Source organism: Centropristis striata, chromosome 5 (genome assembly GCF_030273125.1).
Source record: "Centropristis striata isolate RG_2023a ecotype Rhode Island chromosome 5, C.striata_1.0, whole genome shotgun sequence".
NCBI classification, from domain to species: domain Eukaryota; kingdom Metazoa; phylum Chordata; class Actinopteri; order Perciformes; family Serranidae; genus Centropristis; species Centropristis striata.
The window spans coordinates 9,197,611-9,221,489 of NC_081521.1; the positions used below are offsets into that span (position 1 = coordinate 9,197,611).

The window sequence follows — 23,879 nt, forward strand, 5'->3', positions numbered from 1 at the left end:
GAGTGTCTGTGAGACATCCAAAGCCATAATTTGACTTTTATTTTGTTCATCAGAATATCCACACATGGAACATATTAAAAATTATTGAACTTGACTTGAAAATACATATTGGAAATTCAAGTGTTCACATGTGCATGCCAAATATAAAAACTTATTGCACCAGTATATCTGGTGGGTTGTAATTCAAGTATATGTAGCTCAATGATTTCCATTTGGCTTTGTTGATAAGTCGTTTGATAAATTAAGCCCAGAGGATTTTGCACAGGAACACTGGAAACTGGTTTATCCTGTGGCCAATGCCAGCTGTATCCTCTCCATGTACTTTCTGGCATCTAGAGGCTCTGGTGCAAGTCCCATGATGGAAATAGTTGGCTCAAGGCATATATATCTGTGTCTGAATGTGTGTGTGTGCGTGCAGGGCGGACCAGGCTCTCAGTACTCTCGCCATGAGGAAGTTCTGTGAAGATAAGGTGTCCTCTTCCCTCCAGCCGTCGCAAAACAGGTAGAGGCCACGGGATGACATGAGGGGAAATTGGCAGGGGGTGTAGAGTGGGGGAGGGGTTGAGGGAGTCCCACATCATAGCAGAGTTTATTCAATGCATCCTATTCAAGGGGAAGAGAAAACTGCTTCTTTATTTCTACATCAGACATTGTGACATGTCACAGTACACTGCAAAAAAGCCAACTTGTATTTTTTGGCCTTAAACAGTGATTTATGTTGGTAAAACTTGGAAATATAAATTATTGACATTTAGGTAATAAATAATGTAAGTTAGCACAACAAAGGAAGCCAGTTGTCTGCTCAAAAACAAGTTAGTGAGTTGTTGTTACTTATATCTTTAAGTTGGGGTTCAAAACAAGGGACAATAGTTCTGCTAACTCTTATTTCTTTGTTGTGAAATGCAGGAAAGCGGTGAAATTCGGTCATTAGCAAATGCTAGCTGCTAACTGATGCTAGCGACGCTGCTTGTTACAGCTACAAGCGTAGCCATTAGCGTATCAATGCTAACTCAAAATTTTAGTCGCAACATTAGCTGACATTTCATAGCGGCGTTACAATCGTGCCAATTCAGCACATTGCAGAAGTTAGCAGAAGTAAGGATTAAAAGTTATTACAATGTAAAATTAGAAGTTAGTACAACTTACAGTTGAGTTGACAAAAATCTGACTTGAGCAAACTCAAAAAACAAAACTCAAAATATTTAGTTTAATTGTCCAACTTAAAATTTCATCGAAGTTTGTTGCCTTGACATTTTGAGTTCACCCAACTTTTCTTTTTTTGTAGTGTAGGTGTAAATAATAAGATTAATGATGGATAAATTCCATTTAGCTGCTAATAATAGCCGAAGATTTCAGAGGGTTAAACAGGTGGGAAAAAAAGATAATTTTACCAAGTGACTTAAGCCTCAAAAACTGGTGAAAAACAGATTGTTTTGTTTGTTTGTGGTTGTAATCATCGCTAATCAGCATTTAAAACCGTCCAAAAACTAATGTAAGCTAACCCAAACTGTTTATAAATTCTTTATGGGCTGGGAGAGTCAATCGAATTTCCATCCACTGTTGTTTTTCCCATGCACTTTATGGCTTCATCCATTGATCAGCATCAACAAAATATCTTATATAAACAAGCTTTTTTTGTCTCATATTTATTGTCATTATTATCGACCCAAGATATCCCTCGTTTGTCAGTGTTTTGGTTAATTTTTGTAAAAAAAATATATATATATGTTTAATGAAAGATTAAGATTAAGAGAAAATGAAACATCAAAGTGCGGTTCACATATTGTACTACCTTGTCATTTGCAAGTGCCTTCATCATTTCAAGTGTTAATAAGTTAATAAGTTATTTTTGCTTGTGAAGCTTTGTGATTTTTTTAAATCCTTGAGTGTAAAGAAAATATTAATGCATAATAAAAATAATGACAAAATGTAATGAAGTTAAAAGTAAGCTCGTAGCTCTGACAAAGCCATCCTTGTTTTATTCACTGCAAAAACATGTCCAGTTGATGTAGACTAGAGAGAATGATACACAACAATACATTTATATTCTCAAACATTGTTTTAACATTATGCCCTAAAGCATACCTTTATGCCTTTTTCACTATTTTACTTTAAATTGGACCATAATAATACATCATACTATACTGACTAAGATTTGAAACTAGTCATTGAGACCATAAACTCATTAGGAAAGCGTTAAATTTGAAATAATCAATCAAGTGAGAAGTAGGGTGATTTTTTCATAGACTTCTATGCAATCAGACTTCTTTTTGCAAGTGGAGTGGCAGTGGCAGTGGAGTCGCCCCCTGCTGGCCATTAGAAAAATGCAATTTCAAGGCACTTCTGTATTAGCTTTTCTTTTCAGATCCACTTGGCTAAATATGCAGCTAGCAGAGTTAGCTTAGCTTAGCATGAAGACGGAAAGCTGCCTGAAATGTATTATTATATATTTAAGACTTATATAAAGCTGTGTCAAGAAAATGAAAGCTGACTCAAGAGCGTTCCTAAATCAAGTTCAACTGCGACAGACAAGAAATATTTTAACCAACGGGCAAATCGTTGAATGAAATATTTAGACTCTGGAAAATATGTTTTCTTTTCTCTTTACCTGCCTCTCTTCCTCCTTTGAAGAAACCACTGTTGGCTGGCTATCTGACAACAGCATCGTCTGCTTCGGGGCTGTTTGCATTTTTCTCCTCTCTTTTAAAGACACTTGTTCATGATCTCAAGGCTCCATCTGTTATTGTTATTCGCCGATTTTTATCTCACTCATATCCCAACAATCTGTCTGTTTCAGGTATATCTATTACTTTGGGGGCCTTCTGTCCGGTGCCATCAAGATGAACAGCAGCCCTCTCTTCCTCCACCAAGTCCTCATTCCATCGCTCCCCAACTTCCAGGGTGAAGGAGGTGTGTTTGTTTTGTTGCCTTTTTAGCCAGTATAAGAATTTTTAAAAAGTTTTTAAATCATGTGTGTAGGCCTGTCACGATAACAACTTTTTAGGACGATATATTTTTCCCTGAAACTATGACGATAAACAATAGTATTTTGGAGTACATCCTTTTCCACAGCAAGGAATTATTAAATCTCAAGAATATTACAACATTGGAATTGAAATGTGGTAAATATTTGATAATTAATTAATATTTGATCCTAGATAAATAAAACATAAATAAATAAACTGCAATCAAAACAAATAAAATAGATTCTCTAGCTCTTTTAACAGAAATTGCACTGAGATAAATATGATATTATAATATATTATAAATAATATATAACCAGCTGTTTCAAAGATTTTTTTTTTGGCAATTCCTACTGCCTGTAAAACATTTGCAGTATTACTTAAATATTTCAAAAAGTCTGCGTTATAATGCGTCCACTGTATGAGAGGCGTGGCTCCTTTAAGAGGCTGGCCAGTCAGTGCTAACAGGCTAACAGTTAGCTCTGTAGCAGTACAGTGTGTATGTGCTGCAGCAGTATGTTTCACTTAGCGACATCCGTTTGTTTACAACAAGCACTGGACACAGTTAGCGATGCTGTTTTTTTTTACAATACACTCTGGACACTCTGTGTACAGTTATCGATGCCGGTTTGTTTATGATCATCAGCAGACACCACATGTATAGTTAGTCTGCTGGTTTGTTTACGATAAGCGGGCGGCTGTGGCACAGTTTGTAGAGTGGTTACCTACTGATTGGAAGGCCGGTGGTTTGATCCCTGACCATGGCAGCCTACATGTCGAAGTATCCTTGAGCAAGATACTGACCCCAAATTGCTCCTGATGCTGCGTTCATCGGTGTGTGAATGAATTCCCAATGGTGGCAGGTGGCACTGTTTAGGGTAGCCTCTGCCACCAGTATGAATATGTGTGTGAACGGGTGAATGAGCGCAGTCTCTTTGGATAAAAGTGGTAATGGAACCTACACTTATATTTAGCTTTTTTCTAGTCGTTTGCGACCACTCAAAGCGCTTTACACTACAGACTGACTCATTCACCCTTTCACACACACATTCATACTGGTGGCAGAGGCTACCCTAAACGGTCCCACCTGCCACCATTGGGAATTCATTCACATGTAGGCTGCCTTGGTCAGGGATAGACCCGCTCTACCAACTGAGCCACAGCCGCCCCCAAGTGCTCCATTTACCATTTAAGCGGCAGATGCCGTGCAGTTAGCGATGGCGGCTACAGTAAAATAGGAAATGTTCCTACACCACTCTGGCTTTGGCACCAATTCCATTTATTCCACCAAACTTTCTGGAGTTGTGCAGCCGTCGGGAAACTTAACTTCGAGTAACACAATCACTATGCTTCAGCTAAAGCCGCACGACCGGCAAAACTGTTGATGGTTTATGTAAACAACTATTACAGAGTCCACAGAAACTATCGTGTCCATTTTCATATATTGAACAATGAGTCGATATAGTAATTATCGCGACAGGCCTACATGTGCGGATGGATTTTAAGTGGAATTGTGGCATTACTTACTTCACATTTGGTCTTAAGATGTCTTCAGTGGAAAGACATGACAAAGGGAGACATGAACACTATTAAGTGAATCAAGATGTACCCTCTGGCTTTGGTCTGATCTGACTGTGCAGATAAAAATGTACATGCAGTGGTCCTCTAACAGGCTTTCCTACTGCATCACAGCAATGTTGCTGACTGCACAACTCTCATGAGCGCTCACATTCACCCTCCACCCACACAAACTACTCTGTTTATCTTTAATCTGCTGATCAAGTAGAGCAGGAGGGGGTGGCAGACAGCACATTCCTCTATCTTCATGTTGATAATGTTCGCTATGTCTGAATATCACTCCTCCTCCTCCTCCTCTTAGGTTACTACCCCTTCTTGAAGATCTACCAGTCCATGCAGTTGGTCTACACGTCCGGCATATAGTGAGTCTCTCCTGCTGTCATATGGCCAACTGATAAGCTGATACACAGATAAGGCCAGACGTATTTCTCTTGCTCCGGGGTGTTTTCTTTCATGAGCTGATGTTTCAACACTGTCACAGGGTAATTAAAGAGACAGGAGCACAAAGAGCATCTGTTGTATCTTTAATCAAATCAAATCAAATCAAATCAAATCAAATAGTCTTTATTGTCATTATATAGTTCACTATACAACGAAATTGAAAGTGCCACTGCATAAGGTGCATAGTTATGACAATCATAACACAAAACAACATGAGTAAAAACATTTTAAAAAATACCGAGCTAAACAAGGACAAAAACAAGAACAAGGACATGTGATGTAATAAATAAGTATAAAAATAAATAAATGGCTACTTAAAATGCTATAATTTATACATGAGGTAAATTGAGTGTTTTGCACATATCAATTATTTTATTTATTTCATTGATATAGTTATTAATTTAATAGTTCATCAATGAGTAATTCATGTGTTAGTTAAAAAGATTAAAAAGGGATAAAATATTTACGAGGAGTCATTCATTTCATTAATGTTTACGCAAGTTAAAATACTGTGTACAGTGACTCATACAGACCACAAGGTGGCAGTAGCGTTCTACTCTGGAGTAAAAGGTTAAGAAGAAGTGTTGTTTTTGGAGAAGAAGTCAGAAAAAACAATGTTTTCAGTCGTGTTATGCCGTTCATTTTTTCCTCTGTAATACTGCACGTTTGTTCAGTAAAAGTTAAAACGAAGAAAAGGAGTCTCCGGTTGTTTTTACAGAAACTACAGTTAAGTCCCCACAGCATCTTTTTTTTTCACTTATCCTCGAAACTTAATTGTTCACCTCAAGGCTTTTTTCAACTGAAGTTAACCCTCTGGAGTCCACGATGACACCAGCGTAATCAAATAACATGTCTTCTTCATAAAGCCATGCGTAAAAATGAAGCAACGTTGACCTCTGCCGTCAACTTTCTTGTAAAGAAGTGGCTCGAAACTCCCTGCCAGCTTGTTTGATGATAGGCCAATTAAAACCAGAGAAGGGGCAATATATTTAGCATAAAAGTATGGAACTAGATGTTATCCTCATTTTATCTCTTATATGTAATAATCGCAAACTGTGTTCACTTTTGTAACTTTTTTTTGGGTTCAAAATGTTTATCCATTAAGTCAAAGTGAAAAAAATATAATCAGGTCATATAGGTATGGTTGTGCAGAATGAAAAGTATTTAAAAACCAACCAACCAACTTTATTGCCCTTGACCTCCGATGTAAAAATTGAAATTAAAAAAGAAAATCTGCAACAAACAGTCGTACAAACAGAGTTATTCTTCAGTGACTTGCACGAGGAGAACTTGAATATGACGGTATATTAGAGGTTATATTTCGAGAAAAAAGTTGCAAATTTACTAGATTAAAGTGGCAAATCTACAAGAAAAAAAGTTGCAGATTTACGAGCTTTAAAGTGACAAATCTGCATGAAAAAAGTCACAGATTTACAAGGAAAAAAGTGGAAAAAGGCAACTATTTTCTTGCAGATTCACCACTTTAAACCTCATAATTCTGCACATTTTTTTCTCGTAGATTTGCCACTTTGATCTCGTAAACTCCAATGTTCTCTAGGGTTGAAATTTGGAATTTGCAAGTATTTCAGTGCCCTATTCAGGGTTAATATATGTGATAAAGCCAGCATGAAGCTGTGACATGACACAAACAGATCAGTCTTTCACAATTCGTCACTTTGTCCAACTTGTCTGCTTGCGTTCTTTTTATCATTTGGTTATCTAACAGGCTTGTTTGTGTACTTGGTGTTTTCTACAGCGACCTTCAGGGCACTGGAGGCAGGCGGCTGTGTGTGACCATCGAACCAGCACTGCTGCTAAAGGGTGACATCATGGTGAGTTACCATGGCAACGGACAAATGACAAATAGAGGGGCCATGTGATGGGTATAGGTGGGCTTATAGGTAACCAGATCTAAAAACTTTTTATCTTCAACAGAAAGAAGTAACACTAACAGGTACATCTCAAAACATTAGAATATCATGAAAAAGTTCAATATTTTTTGTCAATCATTTCATAAAGTGAAACTCATACATTATATAGATTCATTATACATAGAGTGAAATATTTCAAGCCTGTTTTTCTTGTAATTTTAAATGATGATTCTGGCTTAGAGATAATGAAAACACCAACTCAGTGTGTCAGTATACAAGTAGAATATTGCTGGTCAGTGTAATGTGCTGGTCCTGGGTCAGTGGTGGTTTGGGGCCTGCTTCAGTGACCATGGTGTTACTGGGCTGGACTGGCCACATAACTGGGCTGACCTGAAGCCCATAGGAGTCTATGGGCTGTTGCCAAGAGGAAGGTGAGAGACACCAGATGAGCTGAAGGCTGCTATAAAAGCAACATGGTGCTGTAGGCTGATCTCCTCCATGACACCAAGTATTAATGCAGTAATTCATGATTCAAAAGGAGCCCAACCAAGTATTGATGGATAGAAATGAACAGACTTTTCAGAAGCATGACATTAGTGTTTAAATATCCTTTTTTTTAATTGATCTTATGTAATATTCTGAGACGGAGTTTTGTGTTTTCATTATCTCTAAGCCAGAATCATCAAAATTACAAGAAAAACAGGCTTGAAATATTTCACTCTATGTGTAATGAATCTATATAATATACACTTAAACACTTAAAAATATTGAACTTTTTTACGTTATACTAATTTTTTGGGGTGTTCCTGTAACTAATAAATAGTATATATATACTGTAATATACTTGCATATTTACAATTGCCATATTTTGTCTCTAAGATACACATTTTGGTCTGGAAAAAGCTTTTGTCACTTTGTTAACAAGGAATCCTAATTTGTCCGTTGTGTGCAGTCAGTCATTTGGAAAGTGTAGGTTTCACTCAGTTTGGACACAAACCCAGTCATCATCCCACATGCATCCTGAACCGTGTGCCTTCTCCCCTCTCTGCTGCCCTCTGCAGGTCAAATGCTACCACAGGCGAGCCCAGAGCGCTGACAGAGACACTGTGTTCAGGCTGCAGTTCCACACCTGCACCATCCACGGGTCCCAGCTGTGGTTTGGCAAAGGGGAGTTGGACGAAGCTTGTGCTGGTAAGTTTATTTAGGTGGTATAGAGCATTTCTGAATCTTGTGCCTGTTGGTTCTGACGCATTTCCTCAGGGAAGTCCAGGAGAGCAGGAACACTGTGTCGTATGGGGCACGTACAATAGTTATATGTGTATCAATATCTCCTTAATCAGCATGTTTTATACGACTACTATCATCCAGCTCCACTTAACTTTATACAGACTGTTTTTAAAATAAATGGTTAGGTCTGTACTGCTCTACAAAGCCTAACTACATTTTTGGTCAAAATTGAGTTATAACTAGAAATGAACTCATTGATGTCTGTTTTATCTTGTGACAAAGTTTTAGATTTCAATTTCGCTCTATTGCAAAGAAATAATTATATTAAAATTGCAGTAACTACAAAATCCAACTCAAAACCAAAGCAGACCACAGTAAGTTCACTTACCACGGTCTGATTTGACTTTGATACAGTGTAGTCTTGTATTTCTTCATTGTGTTGAATAGTGAAGACAAGAATAATAGAAAATTATAAGTTTATTTGATAGGGAAATTATTATCTACATACTGAGACCAAATCGGTAAACGTCTATATAATGTTATATATAACATTATTGACACGTTGCCGTGGGTACACATTGTTCTGCTTCTTTCCTGGTGACAGCTTGCCTTGTTAGCCACCTATCAATCAAAGGTAGCCCCGCCCCAAATCATACGATTCTTTATCTTCTATTTTCTTCTAAATGGGGCCATTATTTACACTTACTTATTTCAAAAGCTGAGGCAAAAAAGAAGCAGTGTCACTCGAACTGGATTTTGCCTGATTTTGTTTCTTCAGGTACTTAAATTTTCATTCAGGCACAATTAATTGTTGCAGGGAAATTCTCACATACAACTAACCGACATAAACTTTAAGATGTAGCATTGTGGGAATGTATTGTTTGCTATCTAGAATAGCTTAATAATACTGTGGTTGAATGAATCCTTTAATAGTAGGAGCATAATCCCCAACCTGGACATAATAACAGCTCCCTGGAGGTGAATATATTGAGAATGACTTGTACTGCATGGAGTGAGCCAGTGTCTCTTACTATCCTAATGAAAACACAAAACTCAGTGTCTCAGAAAATTAGAATATTGTGGAAAAAGTTCAATTTTGGAGTCCACAGTTGGTAATTTGTGTCTCTTTTTGGGTCATTTTTGCATCTATTTTTGGTCATTTTATGTATTTTCTTTGTTATATTATGTCTCTTGGTAATTGTATGTCTTTTTTTGGTAATTTTTGTGTCTTTCTGGTCATTTTTGTGTCTTTTTTTCAGTGTCTCTTACTATCCCTCAGAGAGAGCATAAGAGGCCAAATAAGGACTGGTCTGTTTCTTCACTCCATAATGAATATGCTCATTAGCTAATTTCCTGTTTGGTTTCACTTTCTCTGAAATGACAGAATACATAGCTGAGAAGGTCTGTTGTGTCTGTGGTCGTCATTCAATTGCACTAAATGAGGCAACACAAGTGTACATAAACACAGCATTGTGGGTTCATGCAACTCAGAACACATCTGGGGAAGGTATTAGTATATTTGATATATTGGAGCAGAAATGATTCCTTTCAGGGTGTTCCCCACATCAGTGAAGCACATGCTGTCATAGTCTCATAGCGAGATTACTTTAGCTGTGGAAGACTGTAATGTTGTAGAGATAATTGAAAACTTACATAAGTGTATTTTTATCTGTAAATCTGCCATGATCTTAACATGTTTTTCCTCGTATATTTTTTTTTCCTTTTCTTCTCCATAGATGAGCGTTTCCCGTCTGATGCCACAGTTGAGTTTGTCTTCTCCTCTGGACCTGAGAAAATCAAAGGTTGGTTCCCTTTACTTGAAATTCTAGTAATTGAGTGTGCTTGAAAAAGAACAATTTATAGTAATGAAGGCACAACGAAGCTTCATGAAGCAATTGCATTATCTTTTGACCCCACTAGATGGCAGTCTTGGCTTAAAAAAAGGGCTTGAGTAGTGGTGATTGAATGTGTTTTCAGAACTTCATTGAACAAAAAGCACCATCTCTTGGGCTCAGTAAATAAAGCAAATGCTTCACAAAGCTTTGTTGTCATAACACTACTATATATTATTCACCGGGCTTTTTACTAATTTTATTACTCTTCCGTTTGTTCCGTGTTTTCTTTCGGTCGACTACTCCTCCCAGAGTTTTGGTCGCACATACACTAAAAAGGTATCAAATCGACCGGCTCGGCCATGACAAGTATGCTATGACTCTTCTAAGGGTTTCTAACAGTTTTTAAATTATTTGGCAAAAACGCCAAAAAAATCACCCCAATGTTACCTTATGGAGAGGCAAGAGTGGATGACATCATAGCTAGAGGGAGGAGGGAAAGAAAAATTTGTTGAAAAATTAATTTGGAAACTGCGCTTGAGGCCGCAGATGCCACTCTACAGAAATAATTTATACATAGAAACTTAGGAAAATTGGTCTTCTCACTGACATTGGTCTGCTAAATCTGTCAGAGTTATAGTTTGGGCATAAAGTTCAAATTGTAATCTAATGTATGGGTGAGAGTCATGGGCCAGAGTCAAGCACACTCAAAATTTCTTTAGGAAGCTCTAGTTGAGTTCATCATTGTCAAATGGGAAAAAGAAAAAAATCTGTAAATGCTGGGCTGTCCCTCTGCAAATAAACTGGGCAATAAAGCTTTCAAAAACCAAAAATACTCAATAAATGCAAATTAACCTATATTTCCCTTCCTCAGGCCGTGAGTACCAGAAGAACGACCCAGCTGTCACAGTCGACTACAACACTGCTGATCCAGTGGTCCGCTGGGACTCCTATGAGAACTTTAACCAGCGATACCAGGACAGCCTGGAGGGTAACACACTAACACTTCTCTTCATATATAGGGTTAATTACAACAAGATGGTAGAAGAAGAGTCTGACAGACATGCCCACTTTTTGCTAATGCAATGCATTTTTTTTTTCAAAAACCATGCCGTTTTTCTCATGCAGTATGGATGTGGTATTTTCCCCTGTTGTATTGAATATTTCTGCATACTGGAGTCCCTGAACAGTATTTGAATTGCATACATTTGGTTTGGCTTGTGGATTCAATAAGAAACTTGACCTCACGGTATAAAAATAACTTTTGTGACCTCTAGGCAGGAGCAGGAGCGGCCTCATGAAACTTTACAACCACAAACTAGAGACTTAGAGCATTCAGAGGACATATGGCTCAGCAGTTAAGAGAAACTGTTTGATAGCAAATCAAAGCATTGATTTTAAATGGTCTTCCTCAAGTTCTTGGTGTCTTCGTGTGGTATTTTGAAGGTATTTTTGTCCATTCTCGAGGTGTAAAACTCAATGAATACAGTTTGAAAGCTGATCTTATTTCTGTTTTTTTCTTTTAGATATTGCCCACACCAGAGGTCCTCTAGATGGCAGTCTTTATGCTCAGATAAAGAAGCGCAGAGGTCCCGGCTCTGGTTCCCTCACCTCAACCAATGGCAGCAGCCCAGGGGCAGGCCTTGTAGAAGATAGGCCGGATCATCACATCATTCAAGGTTCTGACTCCGCCCTGTCAGCCCATTCTGGCCATTCTGCCCATTTAAACCAATCATCTACCAATCCTGAGCGCCAGGAGGAAGCCATTCGCCCAATGCCCCCAACCAGACAGGAGAGAGAGGAGCTTGAACGTCTTCTTGGAGGTATAGAGGGAAACCGGGATGGAGAGCGAGAGACCGCCATCTTGGACGATGGAGATTCTTTGCCCTCCGAGAGGACCGGGACACTGAGGCTGAGTCGCTCCTGTTCCTGCCGGGATGGTTACCGGTCCCAGCGTTGTGCCGAGCCTGGCTGTGACCGCACCCTCCTCATGCCCAATGGTTACTGCCTGGACCGGGCCCCAGGCACCAACGGGCACCATGGGGCGACCCCTTCTGCCAGCCCCAACCCAGCTGCTCCTCCGTCACACATGGATCTGTGCCAGCACTACACCCCCCACTCCCACCAGTCCCTTCCACCTCCAGATCTGGTTTGGGACCGCCAGAGTGGCCCTCCGCACTACCTGCACCGCTCCTGCTCCGAGGCTCCCACACCTCGACATATCTGCCCATACCCATCACCAGACCTCACCCCTCACCCTCACAACCACCCACATCACCACCCTCTGTCTGCCCCGCCTCGCCTCTGCTGTAGAGAAGACGACTACGGTCCCTATCATCACCCTCCTCCACCTCACAGCCACCACCATCCCCACCCACACCACCCCAAACCCTCCACCAGCCCCACCTACCATGATATAATGCTGATGGATGGTCTGCCGCCCCCTGGCTGCCCCTGCAGAGACTGCAGCATCAGGAGAGAAGACTCGGCGGCCTATCACAGCCTGAGGCTGGACCAAGGTGATGGTTTCCACTGGGATAGAGAGGCGGAGCTTCAGCAGAGGGAGGTGGGGCTTAGGAGAAGCAGGGAGGCAGAGTTACCCAGAGGGTCGGAGCTCCACTGGGAGAGGGATCCTGGGTTGAGACGAGGCAGAGAGTTGTCCCTCCACTGGGAGAGAGACAGGGAGGTTGAGCTGCAGTGGGAGAGGGACCGAGAGGCTGAATATTGGCACAGGAGGGCCACCGTAGCCTCCTATGGCCCACAGGGTCACGATCTCCCAGCCTTCACATTCGACCCCTTGCCATCGGGTCACCCAGCTTACCCAGAGGCCTCAAGGTCCCATGCTCATTCCCACCTGGACCTGAAGTACAGCAGCAGCAGCAGCGGTTACCAGACGCCCCGCCAGGCGTGCCCCTGCTCGCCTTACCAGCCCTCGCCATCTGAAAGCAGAGGCTACGCCTCTGGCTACCAGTCCGAGTCCACGTCCCCGCTGCCCCCGGCTTCCTCCATGACAGGGCCCTGCAGCCATAGCAACGGCCCAGTGGAGCATAACCACAACCACCACCATCACCATCCAGACTCTCAGCAGTCATACGGCTCTGACTCACACACTGGTGAGTCACGTTAAAACAGAGACATGTGTTTCCCCTCAGCAACTTGTATGAATTATCCATAATCAGCAACAGCATGCACCAAATTATTTATGCTTAACTAGACGGATGCCTTCCACAATACTCACAAATTGTCACGTCTTGCCACCATTTCTTGATGTTTTTATGACTTGACGGCAAAAAAGCAAACATTGAATTTTAAGTAAACATTGGCAGCAAAGGATATACTTTGACCAGCTGATATTTCTTAACTGAGCTTATGTTTAACTAAATGTTTATTTCCTTTTCAGATGGCCTTCGGAGCTCTGGTGAAAGTGTTGCCTGGAGGGATCACATTACACATGGTTCCTTTAAGAGGGTCCACAGAGACGCCCATGCTGCATGCTCCACGCCATCTGACATGTCTGGACCGTCCACTCCTGTCCACACCAGCAGCCCCCTGCGTACACAGGAGAGGTATTCCACTCTTAAAATACAATATATCTAATATAATGGTTAGGGGTTAGGCTGAGGTTGATGGTCGACGGTTGTGTGCGTATATCCCTCTGTGGTACGCATTATGATGCCAGTTAGGAAAAAAATGTTTGGAGTGTTTGTCTTAAAATAAAATCTTTGTCCTAAATAAACATAATCTGAAGAAATGATATAATTTTTTTATTTTTGGAAGTTATTGGGGTTTGTTGTCCAGAGGCAACATTGTACCATATCGGTGCACAAGTGAAAAATAAAGTTTTTTTTAATTTTTACATAATTTATTTAATAAACATGTGTAAAAGATTCAGTAGCTTCAACAGGGTACAATACATAACATTTTAAATTTAATAACGTTATAAAAGGAACATTTTTAACCGGTTTCTTGTATGAATTTTGCATGTAGGCATCATTGAACCAACGACCCATTGAAATTAATGTCTTGAACAGTGTATGAAATTATCAAAAAAGAAGGTTTACTCACCTATCAGTAGGAATATTTTTTTTTCCAGATGGAAAAAAGCCAGAAAATGACATTTTGAGTGATTTTTTGTGGTGCAAAAATGGCAAAGCTGTTTCCTTTGTAAAAGGCTGCAAAATATCAATATGGCCTCCTGGAGGTCATGTGACAAATTAAAGCATTGCTATTGGTTCCCTATACTCCTCCCTCTTTTTTAAAGTATTGCATCACTCAAAAACATTTTGAAATTTTGAAAAATGGGTATGTTGCCTGAGGGCAACACCGTACCATAGAGGGAAATATATTAGTCAAATCAAGTCAAGTCAAAGTTTATTCAAAAGCAACCTCAGTTGACCAAAGTGCTGTACAGTTATTAAAATACAATAAAATTATACACAAATATAGTAATAAATATGAAAAATTGTTGGATTTATCTCAAGAAGAAGTTAAAGAAAAAGTTGAGTGAAATGAATGAAGGATGTTTCCAAAGTCAATGAGTAATTTTGTTTTTGGCCATAATCATGCTGCCCTATATATATATATATATATATATATATACATATATATATATATATATATATATATATATGTATATATATATATATATATATATATATATATATATTCAATAAGTTAGTATAGTATTGATAAACTTTTCTCTTTGACACAAGCCAGTCTGTGCCAGTAACACTCATGTTTGTCCATTTCAGTCCCAGTCCAGGAGGCAGAGAGTACGAGATCCGGACCACAGACATCCTCAGCAGTGACTACGAGGCTTCGCAGCCCCAGGACCAGGACCAGGACCAGGACCAGGACCAGCACTACCGTGTTGATGTGATTGCCCAGGAATCCCTGGAAAGCCAAAGAAGCAGCACAGAGCCTCCATCTGTGCCACAAACAGCCAGACATACGCATTCACATGCAACCACACCTGTACAAACAGAAGCCCACAACCACTGCACTGCTCCACCAGCCCTGCCCCCCCCGGCCCCCCAACAGCAGCACTGTAGCCCACATACACCGTCAGCTCCCACAACGCAGAACGCTTCTTTTGACTCTGCAACACCAGCCACATCAAACCAGGGATTCTGCCAGGCTCCTTCCTCCCCCATCAGAGCTGCTCCAGAAACCCCCCACCAGCCCGGCCTTGTCCCCCTCCAGACCCCCCACCAGCCCGGCCCTGTCCCCCTCCAGACCCCCCACCATTCAGAGGCTGCTGCTCTGCCGTCCATTGTGGCACCAGCACTGCCCCAGCCTCAGAGCCAGAGCCAAACCCAAGCTGCCGGGATTACAACCCCATCTTCTCCAACCAGGGGAGCTAACCCAGAAACCACCAAACCCACCCCCAGCCCCAACACCACCTCCGCCCCAGCATCCCCCTCCCCAGCTTCACCGTTATCCCCCCAGCCGGCCTCCAGCAGCATGGAGGGCTCCCCGGTCTCTGATACCCCAGTTCCTGGCTTTGCCACTTTGGGTAGGAGGTTGATGTTGGGGGGCGGGTCTGACCCCAATCATCCAAACCACATCCAGCAGCACGGAGCCCCCCACCACCACCACTACCCAGGAAACATGGAGCACACTTCTGCTCCAGACGCTAACAAGAGGCCCTGCTACTCCGCTCACACTCCTCAGCTCCACCCATCCTCCTACTCCAACTACTCCACCATCTCCATCCCCCTCCCTCACCCCCAGCCGCCGCTGCCGGAGAAGCGCCACCCGCCGGTGCAGCCAGGGTCACCCAACGATGGGTTGGGGGCTCTGAGAGCAGCAGTGGGCCATGTGCCCGCCTCCAACGCCAGCCCCGCCCAACATCAGCACCATGTCACCTTCTCTCCCACCGTGGGGGAAATTGCACCACCAGCAGGCAAAAATGACGAAGTGGCATCTGTGGAGGCTGAGAATGGGACGCGGGTCAGTGTGAAGTTTGTCCAGGACAGTTCAAGGTTCTGGTATAAACCTGGCATCTCCAGAGAGCAAGGTATGTTTTAAATCCCTTTGATGTTTTTTTTCCCCGCCTAATTTTAATGAAAATTATTGTTCGCTGTGATCAAACATAATGTCAGTACATACAGGTTGCTCTCAGTAGATAAGAATATCATAGAAAAGTTTATTTTTGTCAGTAATTCAATTGACCTAAATCAGTAGTTCTCAACCTTTTTGAGTCGCGACCCCCAATTTAACATGCATGTTGTCCGCGACCCCCGCTCACTGAACAGAATCTCACACGCACAGTTCACCCAAAAAAGAAACAAAATGACCAAAAAAAGACACAAAATGACTAAAAAAGACACAAAATTACCAAAAAAAAAGACATTAAATGACCAAAAACACATTAACACATGAACACTTTAACACAGTGGAGACAGAACTGACGTCCAAAATGATTTGGTGACCCCCAGAAATCATCTCGCGACCCCAATTGGGGTCGTAACCCCAAGGTTGAGAATAGCTGACCTAAATAACCCATGGTGTAACAAACACTTTAAATGTTCTATAATCTCCCATATATAGCTTTATGCTTCACCTTAACTCATTAAGTAGGGTGCCCTTTATTGCATTTATCCCTATTAGAGTTTATTTGTTTTTATTTATTATGAATTTATTATATTTTTGTTACTTAAAAACAAGTCTGAAAAAGGCGTTGTTGTTAAACAGCACATTTAATATCATAATTTTGATAAATGTTGTTGAGATGCAGAGAAAAAGGCAAATTTGAGTTTCTGTAAGCAGAAAAGGTGTCACGTTTATTTATATTAAAATAAGAAATATTATAAAAAATAAATACCATAAACCACATATATGTCACATCACAGATCTTTGACATTTAGGGATAGTATTTTTTTTTTTAAATCATAAATGTGTTCTATGTGGTTCACTTGGTCTGTGGTATATCCCGCATAATTTTCTTTCAGGGATAAATAGGTCTGGGTTATTATGTGAAAATAACACATTATATAGATTTGAGGTACTTGTACTTTACTGGAGTATTTCCGTTTTATGTAACTTTATACTTCTACTTAACTACATTTTTAGGCAGATATTGTACTTTTTACTCCACTACATTTAGCTCACAGCTTTAGTTACTTACAGTCCAGATTTAACAATGAGTCCTATCTTTACTAAATTAAAATGCTGCTTACATAAATGCATGAATACATACATATAATCTAATAATATATTTAAAATATATAATAATAATAATAATAATAATAATAATAATAATAATAATAATGCCCCCGTGACCCGGCCCCGGATAAGCGGAAGAAAATGGATGGATGGATGGATGGATGGATGAATATATTAGGGATAGGCTAGTCTGAGATAAAACAATCTGATCCATTCTGCATAACAAGTACTTTTACTTTTGATACTTTACATTTTGATGCTGATACTTTTGTACTTTTACTTCAGTAAGTTTTGAATGCAGGACTTTTACTGTAGTGGAGTCATTTCACAGTGTGGTATTAGTACTTTTACTGAAGTAAGAGATCTAAATACTTCTTCCACCTCTGACAATGCCCTGACATGTTGGTTGTGTTTGGCTGTAGCTATCGCAGCGCTAAAGGAAAGAGAGCCGGGAACCTTCCTGATCAGGGACAGTAACTCCTTCCAGGGAGCCTACGGCCTCGCCCTGAAGGTGGCTACACCTCCTGTCAATGTCAACAACCACAGCGGCAAAGGTTAGAATGACTATTGAAATGTTTCTGACATTTGACTTATTAAGCAGTTAGGGGTGTGACGAGATCTCGCGAGATTAAACGCCGCGATATTTCTCGTTGTTAAAATCAGTCTCGCGAGATTGGTGAGTTATCCAAACTATTTGTGACCTGTGGGGGCAGTAGAATGAAAAGAAGAAGAGGAGGAGAAGGAGGGGAAGCAGCAAGCAGCCAGAATGACATCGCAGGGGCTCGTTAAGAAGAGTCAAGTCAAGTCAATGTTTATTTATAGAGCACATTTAAAAACAACCTCAGTTGACCAAAGTGCTGTACAGTTATTAAAATAGAATAAATCACACACAAACAGGTATAAATAAAAACAATGAAACAATAAAATACTTAAAACAGTAAAACAATAAAATAGTGATAAAAACTCAATCCAAAACAGAGTTAGAGATAAAAAAGACAAATAAAAGGGTAAAAAAAAGTAGAAAGAAAGCCAAGGATGCTTGCCTAGCTGGGACTGAACGCCAAGGAGAATAAATAGGTAAGAACGAATCGAAGCGCAGTCCTGCTAATAGGCTAACAGTTAGCTCTGTAGCAGTAAAGTGTGTATGTGCTAATAGGCTAACAGTTAGCTCTGTAGCAGTACAGTGTGTATGTGTTAATAGGCTAACAGTTAGCTCTGTAGCAGTACAGTGTGTATGTGCTAACAGGCTAACAGTTAGCTCTGTAGCAGTACAGTGTGTATGTGCCAACAGGCTAACAGTTAGCTCTGTAGTAGTACAGTGTGTATGTGCTAACAGGCTAACAGTTAGCTCTGTAGCAGTACAGTGTGTATGTGCTCACAGGCTAACAGTTAGCTCTGTAGCAGTACAGTGTGTATGTGCTCACAGGCTAACAGTTAGCTCTGTAGCAGTACAGTGTGTATGTGCTAACAGGCTAACAGTTAGCTCTGTAGCAGTACAGTGTGTATGTGCTAACAGGCTAACAGTTAGCTCTGTAGTAGTACAGTGTGTATGTGCTGCTGCTGCAGGAGGTGTTCACTTAGCGATCTCTGTTTGTTTACAACAAGCACTGGATACTGCACAGTTAGCGAAGCCGGTTAATTCAAGAAGCTATGTTTATGATAATTAGCCATGCTGCTTTGTTTTGATCAGCCGCTGATGTTGTGCAGTTAGCGACGGAGGCCACAGTTGCGTCTCCCGTGTTTAATCCATTGTGTATGTGATCATACATACGTACATGCATACGTCACCTCCGGAGTCTCATTAATCCCTCTGGGGGATTCTATTTTTTTATTTTTTTAAATCTTATTTTAACTTTTATAAATGTTAGTTTTAGTTTAAATTTGTGGAAGAAGAAGTTTATTAAAAGCTCATGCTTACATCATGTATGTAAAGAGTAAAAATAAAACATTTCAAAATGCATGTGCAACTCTGTTAAATATAAGTCTGTTGGTCCAGTCATATATTGTGTCATTGTCGTATTCTTAAAATCTGGTCTCGCCTCGTCTCGTGAGCTGAGAGTATCGTCACACCCCTATAAGCAGTTGATTTTTCCTTTGGTAGACAACGATACTTGCAGCTTGTTGACAGTAAATCTCTGCTGTTCCAGTGAGTGACCCTCTGGAGCAGCTGGTCAGACACTTCCTGATAGAAACAGGCCCAAGAGGAGTCAAGATTAAAGGATGTCAGAATGAGCCTTACTTTGGTGAGTTCTCCTCGTCCAGCTGCAGGATGCTTCTCATGTCTGCCTGTCAAGGATTATTTGTATCATTAAGATCATTATCTGTAGGAAATGTAAGAGATGTTCTGTGTCCTCCTCAGGGAGTCTGTCTGCATTAGTGTACCAACACTCCATCACTCCCATCTCTCTGCCCTGCGCTCTCAAGATCCCTGAAAAAGGTTGGTAGTCCTTAGATTTTCTGAAGAGGTTTCAACTATTAATATTTCCATAAACAATTAATGTCCTGGTTATGTTCTTGATGAAACTTTTGTCTATAAATGTATACATTATTGCTTAAAAAACAATTGTTGAAATATTGGATTTTTAATTTTCTGTTGAGCCACTAATTGAATGAGCAAACAGATTGATCAATCAATCAATCAGACTTTATTTACATTGCATTTTCCATACAAATAAACTGTAACACAAAGTGCTTTGTAATATACAGATACATACAAATAAAGCTCAATTAAGGCTGGACTAAAAAGGGAAAATCCAATTAAATAAATAAATTAATAAAATAGGTAAATAAATAAAGCTCAATTAAAGATCAGACTAAAAAAGGTAAAATCCAATAAAATAAATACATAAAATAAAATAGGCAAATAAATAAAGCTTAATTAAACATCAGACTTAAAAGGTAAAATACAATCAATTAAAATAATAAATAAACTAGGTTAATGAATAAAGGCTGGACTAAAAAGGTAAAATACAATAAAAGAAATGAAAAAATAAAATAAGTAAATAAATTACTGCTAAAGCTCAATTACTGGTCAGACTTAAAGGGTAAAATACAATAAAAATTAAAATAAAACAGGTAAATAAAAAAATAAAGCTCAATTTAAGGCCTGACTAAAAAATTTAAAATACAGTTAAATAAATAAATAAAATAGGTAAATAAATAAATAAAGCTCAATTTAGGCCAGACTAAAAAGGTAAAATACAATAAAATAAATAAATAAAATAGGTAAATGAATGAAGCTCAATTAAAGATCAGACTTAAAAGGTAAGATACAATAAAAATTAAAATAAAATAGGTAAATAAAAAAATAAAGCTCAATTTAAGGCCTGACTAAAAAATTTAAAATAAAATTAAATAAATAAATAAAATAGGTAAATAAATAAGTAAAGCTCAATTTAGGCCAGACTAAAAAGGTAAAATACAATAAAATAAATAAAAAAATAAAATAGGTAAATAAATGAAGCTCAATTAAAGATCAGACTAAAAAAGGGAAAATCCAATTAAATAAATGAATTAATAAAATAGATAAATAAATAAAGCTCAATTACTGGTCAGACTTAAAAGGTAAAATACAATAAAAAATTAAAATAAAATATGTAAATAAAAAAATAAAGCTCAATTTAAGGCCTGACTTAAAAGGTAAAATACAATCAATTATAATAATAAATAAACTAGGTTAATGAATAAAGGCTGGACTAAAAAGATAAAATACAATAAAAGAAATGAAAAAATAAAATAGGTAAATAAATTACTGCTAAAGCTCAATTACTGGTCGGACTTAAAAGATAAAAATTAAAATAAAATAGGTAAATAAAAAAATAAAGCTCAATTTAAGGCCTGACTAAAAAGGTAAAATCCATTAAAATAAATAAATAAATAAAATAGGTAAATAAATAAAGCTCAATTAAAGATCAGACTAAAAAAGGGAAAATCCAATTAAATAAATAAATTAATAAAATAGGTAAATAAATAAAGCTCAATTACTGGTCAGACTTAAAAGGTAAAATACAATAAAAATTAAAATAAAATAGGTAAATAAAAAAATAAAGCTCAATTTAAGGCCTGACTAAAAAGGTAAAATACAATAAAATAAATAAATAAATAAAATAGGTAAATAAATGAAGCTCAATTAAAGATCAGACTAAAAAGGTAAAATACAATTTAAAAAAAAAAAGGTAAATAAATACAGCTCAATTTAAAGCAAGATTAATAAGACAGTTCTTGAGTTTGTTTTTATACAATATTAACATTCTCTGCTGCCCTAGAGCATGAAATGCATGTAAAAAAAAAACCCTGATTATGATTTTATTTCTCTCAGATCTGATCGGAGAAGTGCCGGAGGTTCTACCAGTGAATAACATCAGCACGGCTGCCGACCTGCTGAAACAAGGAGCAGGTGACGTCTCTTTCTAAAACACAGAGAAACTCTTAGGTGTGTTCAGTAACTCACCTGTCTCTGTCTGTCCCTCGTCCCACAGCCTGTAACGTCCTCTACCTGAACTCTGTGGAAACAGAGTCTCTAACCGGCCCCCAGGCCATCGCCAAGGCAACAGATGCTTCCCTGGGTCGGAGCCCGCGTCCCGCTGCCACCGTGGTCCAGTTCAAGGTGACATCACAGGGCATCACACTGACCGACAGCCAGCGCAGGTAAGACATTACCTGGATCAGGTACTACTACTGTGACGTCATTATTTTTGTTAAATGAAACAGTTTGCCTGTAGGGATCACATTCATTTTATCTAATATAAAGTCTAGTAAAAAGTTTACACTTCTTATGCCTGCCTATTAGGGCTGGGCGATATGGACCTAAAGTCATAGCCCCATATATTTAGGCTGGATATCGATATACGATATATATCCTGATATTTTTATTGCAAAGTGAGAGCAAATGTTCAGTCAAAGCCAAATCTGACATGTCACAAGTAGTTTTATTGAAACTTTTTATTTACATGAACATAAATACTGTATAACAACAGAAGTCCATTTTTTTCTGATACGATGAATTTTGGACAAATAATGAAGCAGACAACAACTAAAACATCTCTCTGTCTGTGCATTTATATATATTTTTTATATTTTATTGTTACTTTTAACAAAATGACCAAAACATTACATAAAATTAAGCAAAAAAGGACTCAAATTGACCACAAAATGACAAAAAATGACCACAAAAAGACACAAATTGACAAAAAAAGACACAAAATGACCAAAAGAGACACAAAATGACCAGAAAATACATAAAATGACCAAAAAAGACACACAATGACCCAAAAAGACAAAAAATGACCCAAAAAAGACACAAAATTACCCAAAAAAGACACAAAATTACCCTAAAAGACACTAAATGACCAAAAAGACTAAAACACATTAACACATGAACACTTTAACACAGTGGAGACAGAGCTGACTCCCAAAATGATTTGGCGACCCCCAGAAATCATCTCGTGACCCCAATTGGGGTCGGGACCCCAAGGTTGAGAATAGCTGCATTAGAGAATAATATGGCCAGAAATGACAGAAAACATCGTATTATGGGTTGTCCAAAAATGACCCTTTCAGAAAAAAGTTGAATTATAGTCTTCTGGAACATATTAGAGCATCATATGGCCAGAAATGTTTATATTTATATGAGAAAAGAATAACGAACATTACAAAAGAACTTAATATGACAAACCCTAGTAAGGGCAGCATTTATATATATATTTGAAAAAAGCAAAAAAAATTGAACTACATCGATATATATGCGATATGAGCTGGACGTTGTGGCCGGGGAGAGGGGCGCCTGGAGTGCCCCACTTAGCCTGCTGCCCCCGCGACCCGGCCCCGGATAAGCGGAAGAAAATGGATGGATGGATGGATGGATGATGAATGGATGGATGGATGATGGATGGATGGATGGATGGATGGAGGATGGATAGATGGATGGATGGATGATGGATGGATGGATGGTTGGATGGATGGATGGATGGAGGATGGATGGATGGATGGATGGATGGATGGATGGATGATGGATGGATGGATGGATGGATGGATGGATGGATGGATGGATGGATGGATGGATGGATGGATGGATGGATAGATTTAAAAATATATCAATATATTTTTTATATCGATATTTCGCCCAGCCCTACTGCCTAGAAATGGTCAGAACTGATGTTTGTTGCTTTTAATTGAAGGTGGAAACTAATATTAGTATTATTGTGGCAGTTTTAAGAAGGGGAAGTTTTTGTCAAGAAGGCTAATATGCATTTTAATTTTATTATCTCTTCTCTCCTATCTCACTCTTTCTTCTTCTAGGGTTTTCTTCAGGAGACACTACCCAGTGAACAGCGTAACCTTCAGCAGCATCGACCCTAAAGACAGGCGGTAGGCAGCTTAAAGACAATAAAAAGCTTTTTTTTCTGCGGCTGTAGTTTGAACCAAAACTAACCTCAGATCTGCAGAAATCATACACACATCACCACAATCAATCACTCAATGCACCCAAGATCATTCACTGCATTTGTGGCTGTGAACTCTGGCATGGAGCTGCGTGTTTGGTTAGTGTGCATGAGGGAACAGTGTCCTGTGAGCATGCTGGCTGTGGCTGAGGCTGCAGCTGCATCGGCCTGTTTGGCTGCTCTGCCTCTGTGTGTCTGTCTGAGTCTGGTGTCTCTCTCTCTCTGCTGTAGGTGGACTAACTCAGACAACACCAATGTAAAGTAAGTGCTCTGTTTGCGTGTGATGACTAGGCCTGTCACCATAACACACTTTTTAGGACGGTATATTTTCTCAGAAACTATGACGATAAACGATAGTAT

General features: G+C 39.2%; 1 protein-coding gene across 7 annotated transcripts in view; it reads left to right on the top strand.

Annotated features, from left to right (window-relative positions):
• Window positions 1–23,879, top strand: part of tns2a (tensin 2a) — a 116,005-nt gene that overhangs the window by 86,571 nt on the left and 5,555 nt on the right. For 4 of the 7 annotated variants that reach the window (XM_059333193.1, XM_059333194.1, XM_059333196.1 and 1 more), the window contains 17 exons: window positions 419–502; window positions 2,798–2,910; window positions 4,843–4,903; window positions 6,739–6,814; window positions 7,915–8,044; window positions 9,817–9,882; window positions 10,787–10,903; window positions 11,439–13,025; window positions 13,313–13,478; window positions 14,664–15,931; window positions 17,502–17,633; window positions 19,227–19,322; window positions 19,439–19,516; window positions 21,398–21,475; window positions 21,558–21,726; window positions 23,377–23,445; window positions 23,751–23,780. In XM_059333193.1, coding sequence (XP_059189176.1) covers window positions 419–502; window positions 2,798–2,910; window positions 4,843–4,903; window positions 6,739–6,814; window positions 7,915–8,044; window positions 9,817–9,882; window positions 10,787–10,903; window positions 11,439–13,025; window positions 13,313–13,478; window positions 14,664–15,931; window positions 17,502–17,633; window positions 19,227–19,322; window positions 19,439–19,516; window positions 21,398–21,475; window positions 21,558–21,726; window positions 23,377–23,445; window positions 23,751–23,780 — 4,320 coding nt within the window. Of the gene's footprint in view, window positions 1–418; window positions 503–2,797; window positions 2,911–4,842; window positions 4,904–6,738; window positions 6,815–7,914; window positions 8,045–9,816; window positions 9,883–10,786; window positions 10,904–11,438; window positions 13,026–13,312; window positions 13,479–14,663; window positions 15,932–17,501; window positions 17,634–19,226; window positions 20,819–20,964; window positions 21,727–23,376; window positions 23,446–23,750; window positions 23,781–23,879 lie in introns of those variants that run through there. The other 3 variants (XM_059333195.1, XR_009394401.1, XR_009394400.1) reach the window with 3 other exon arrangements.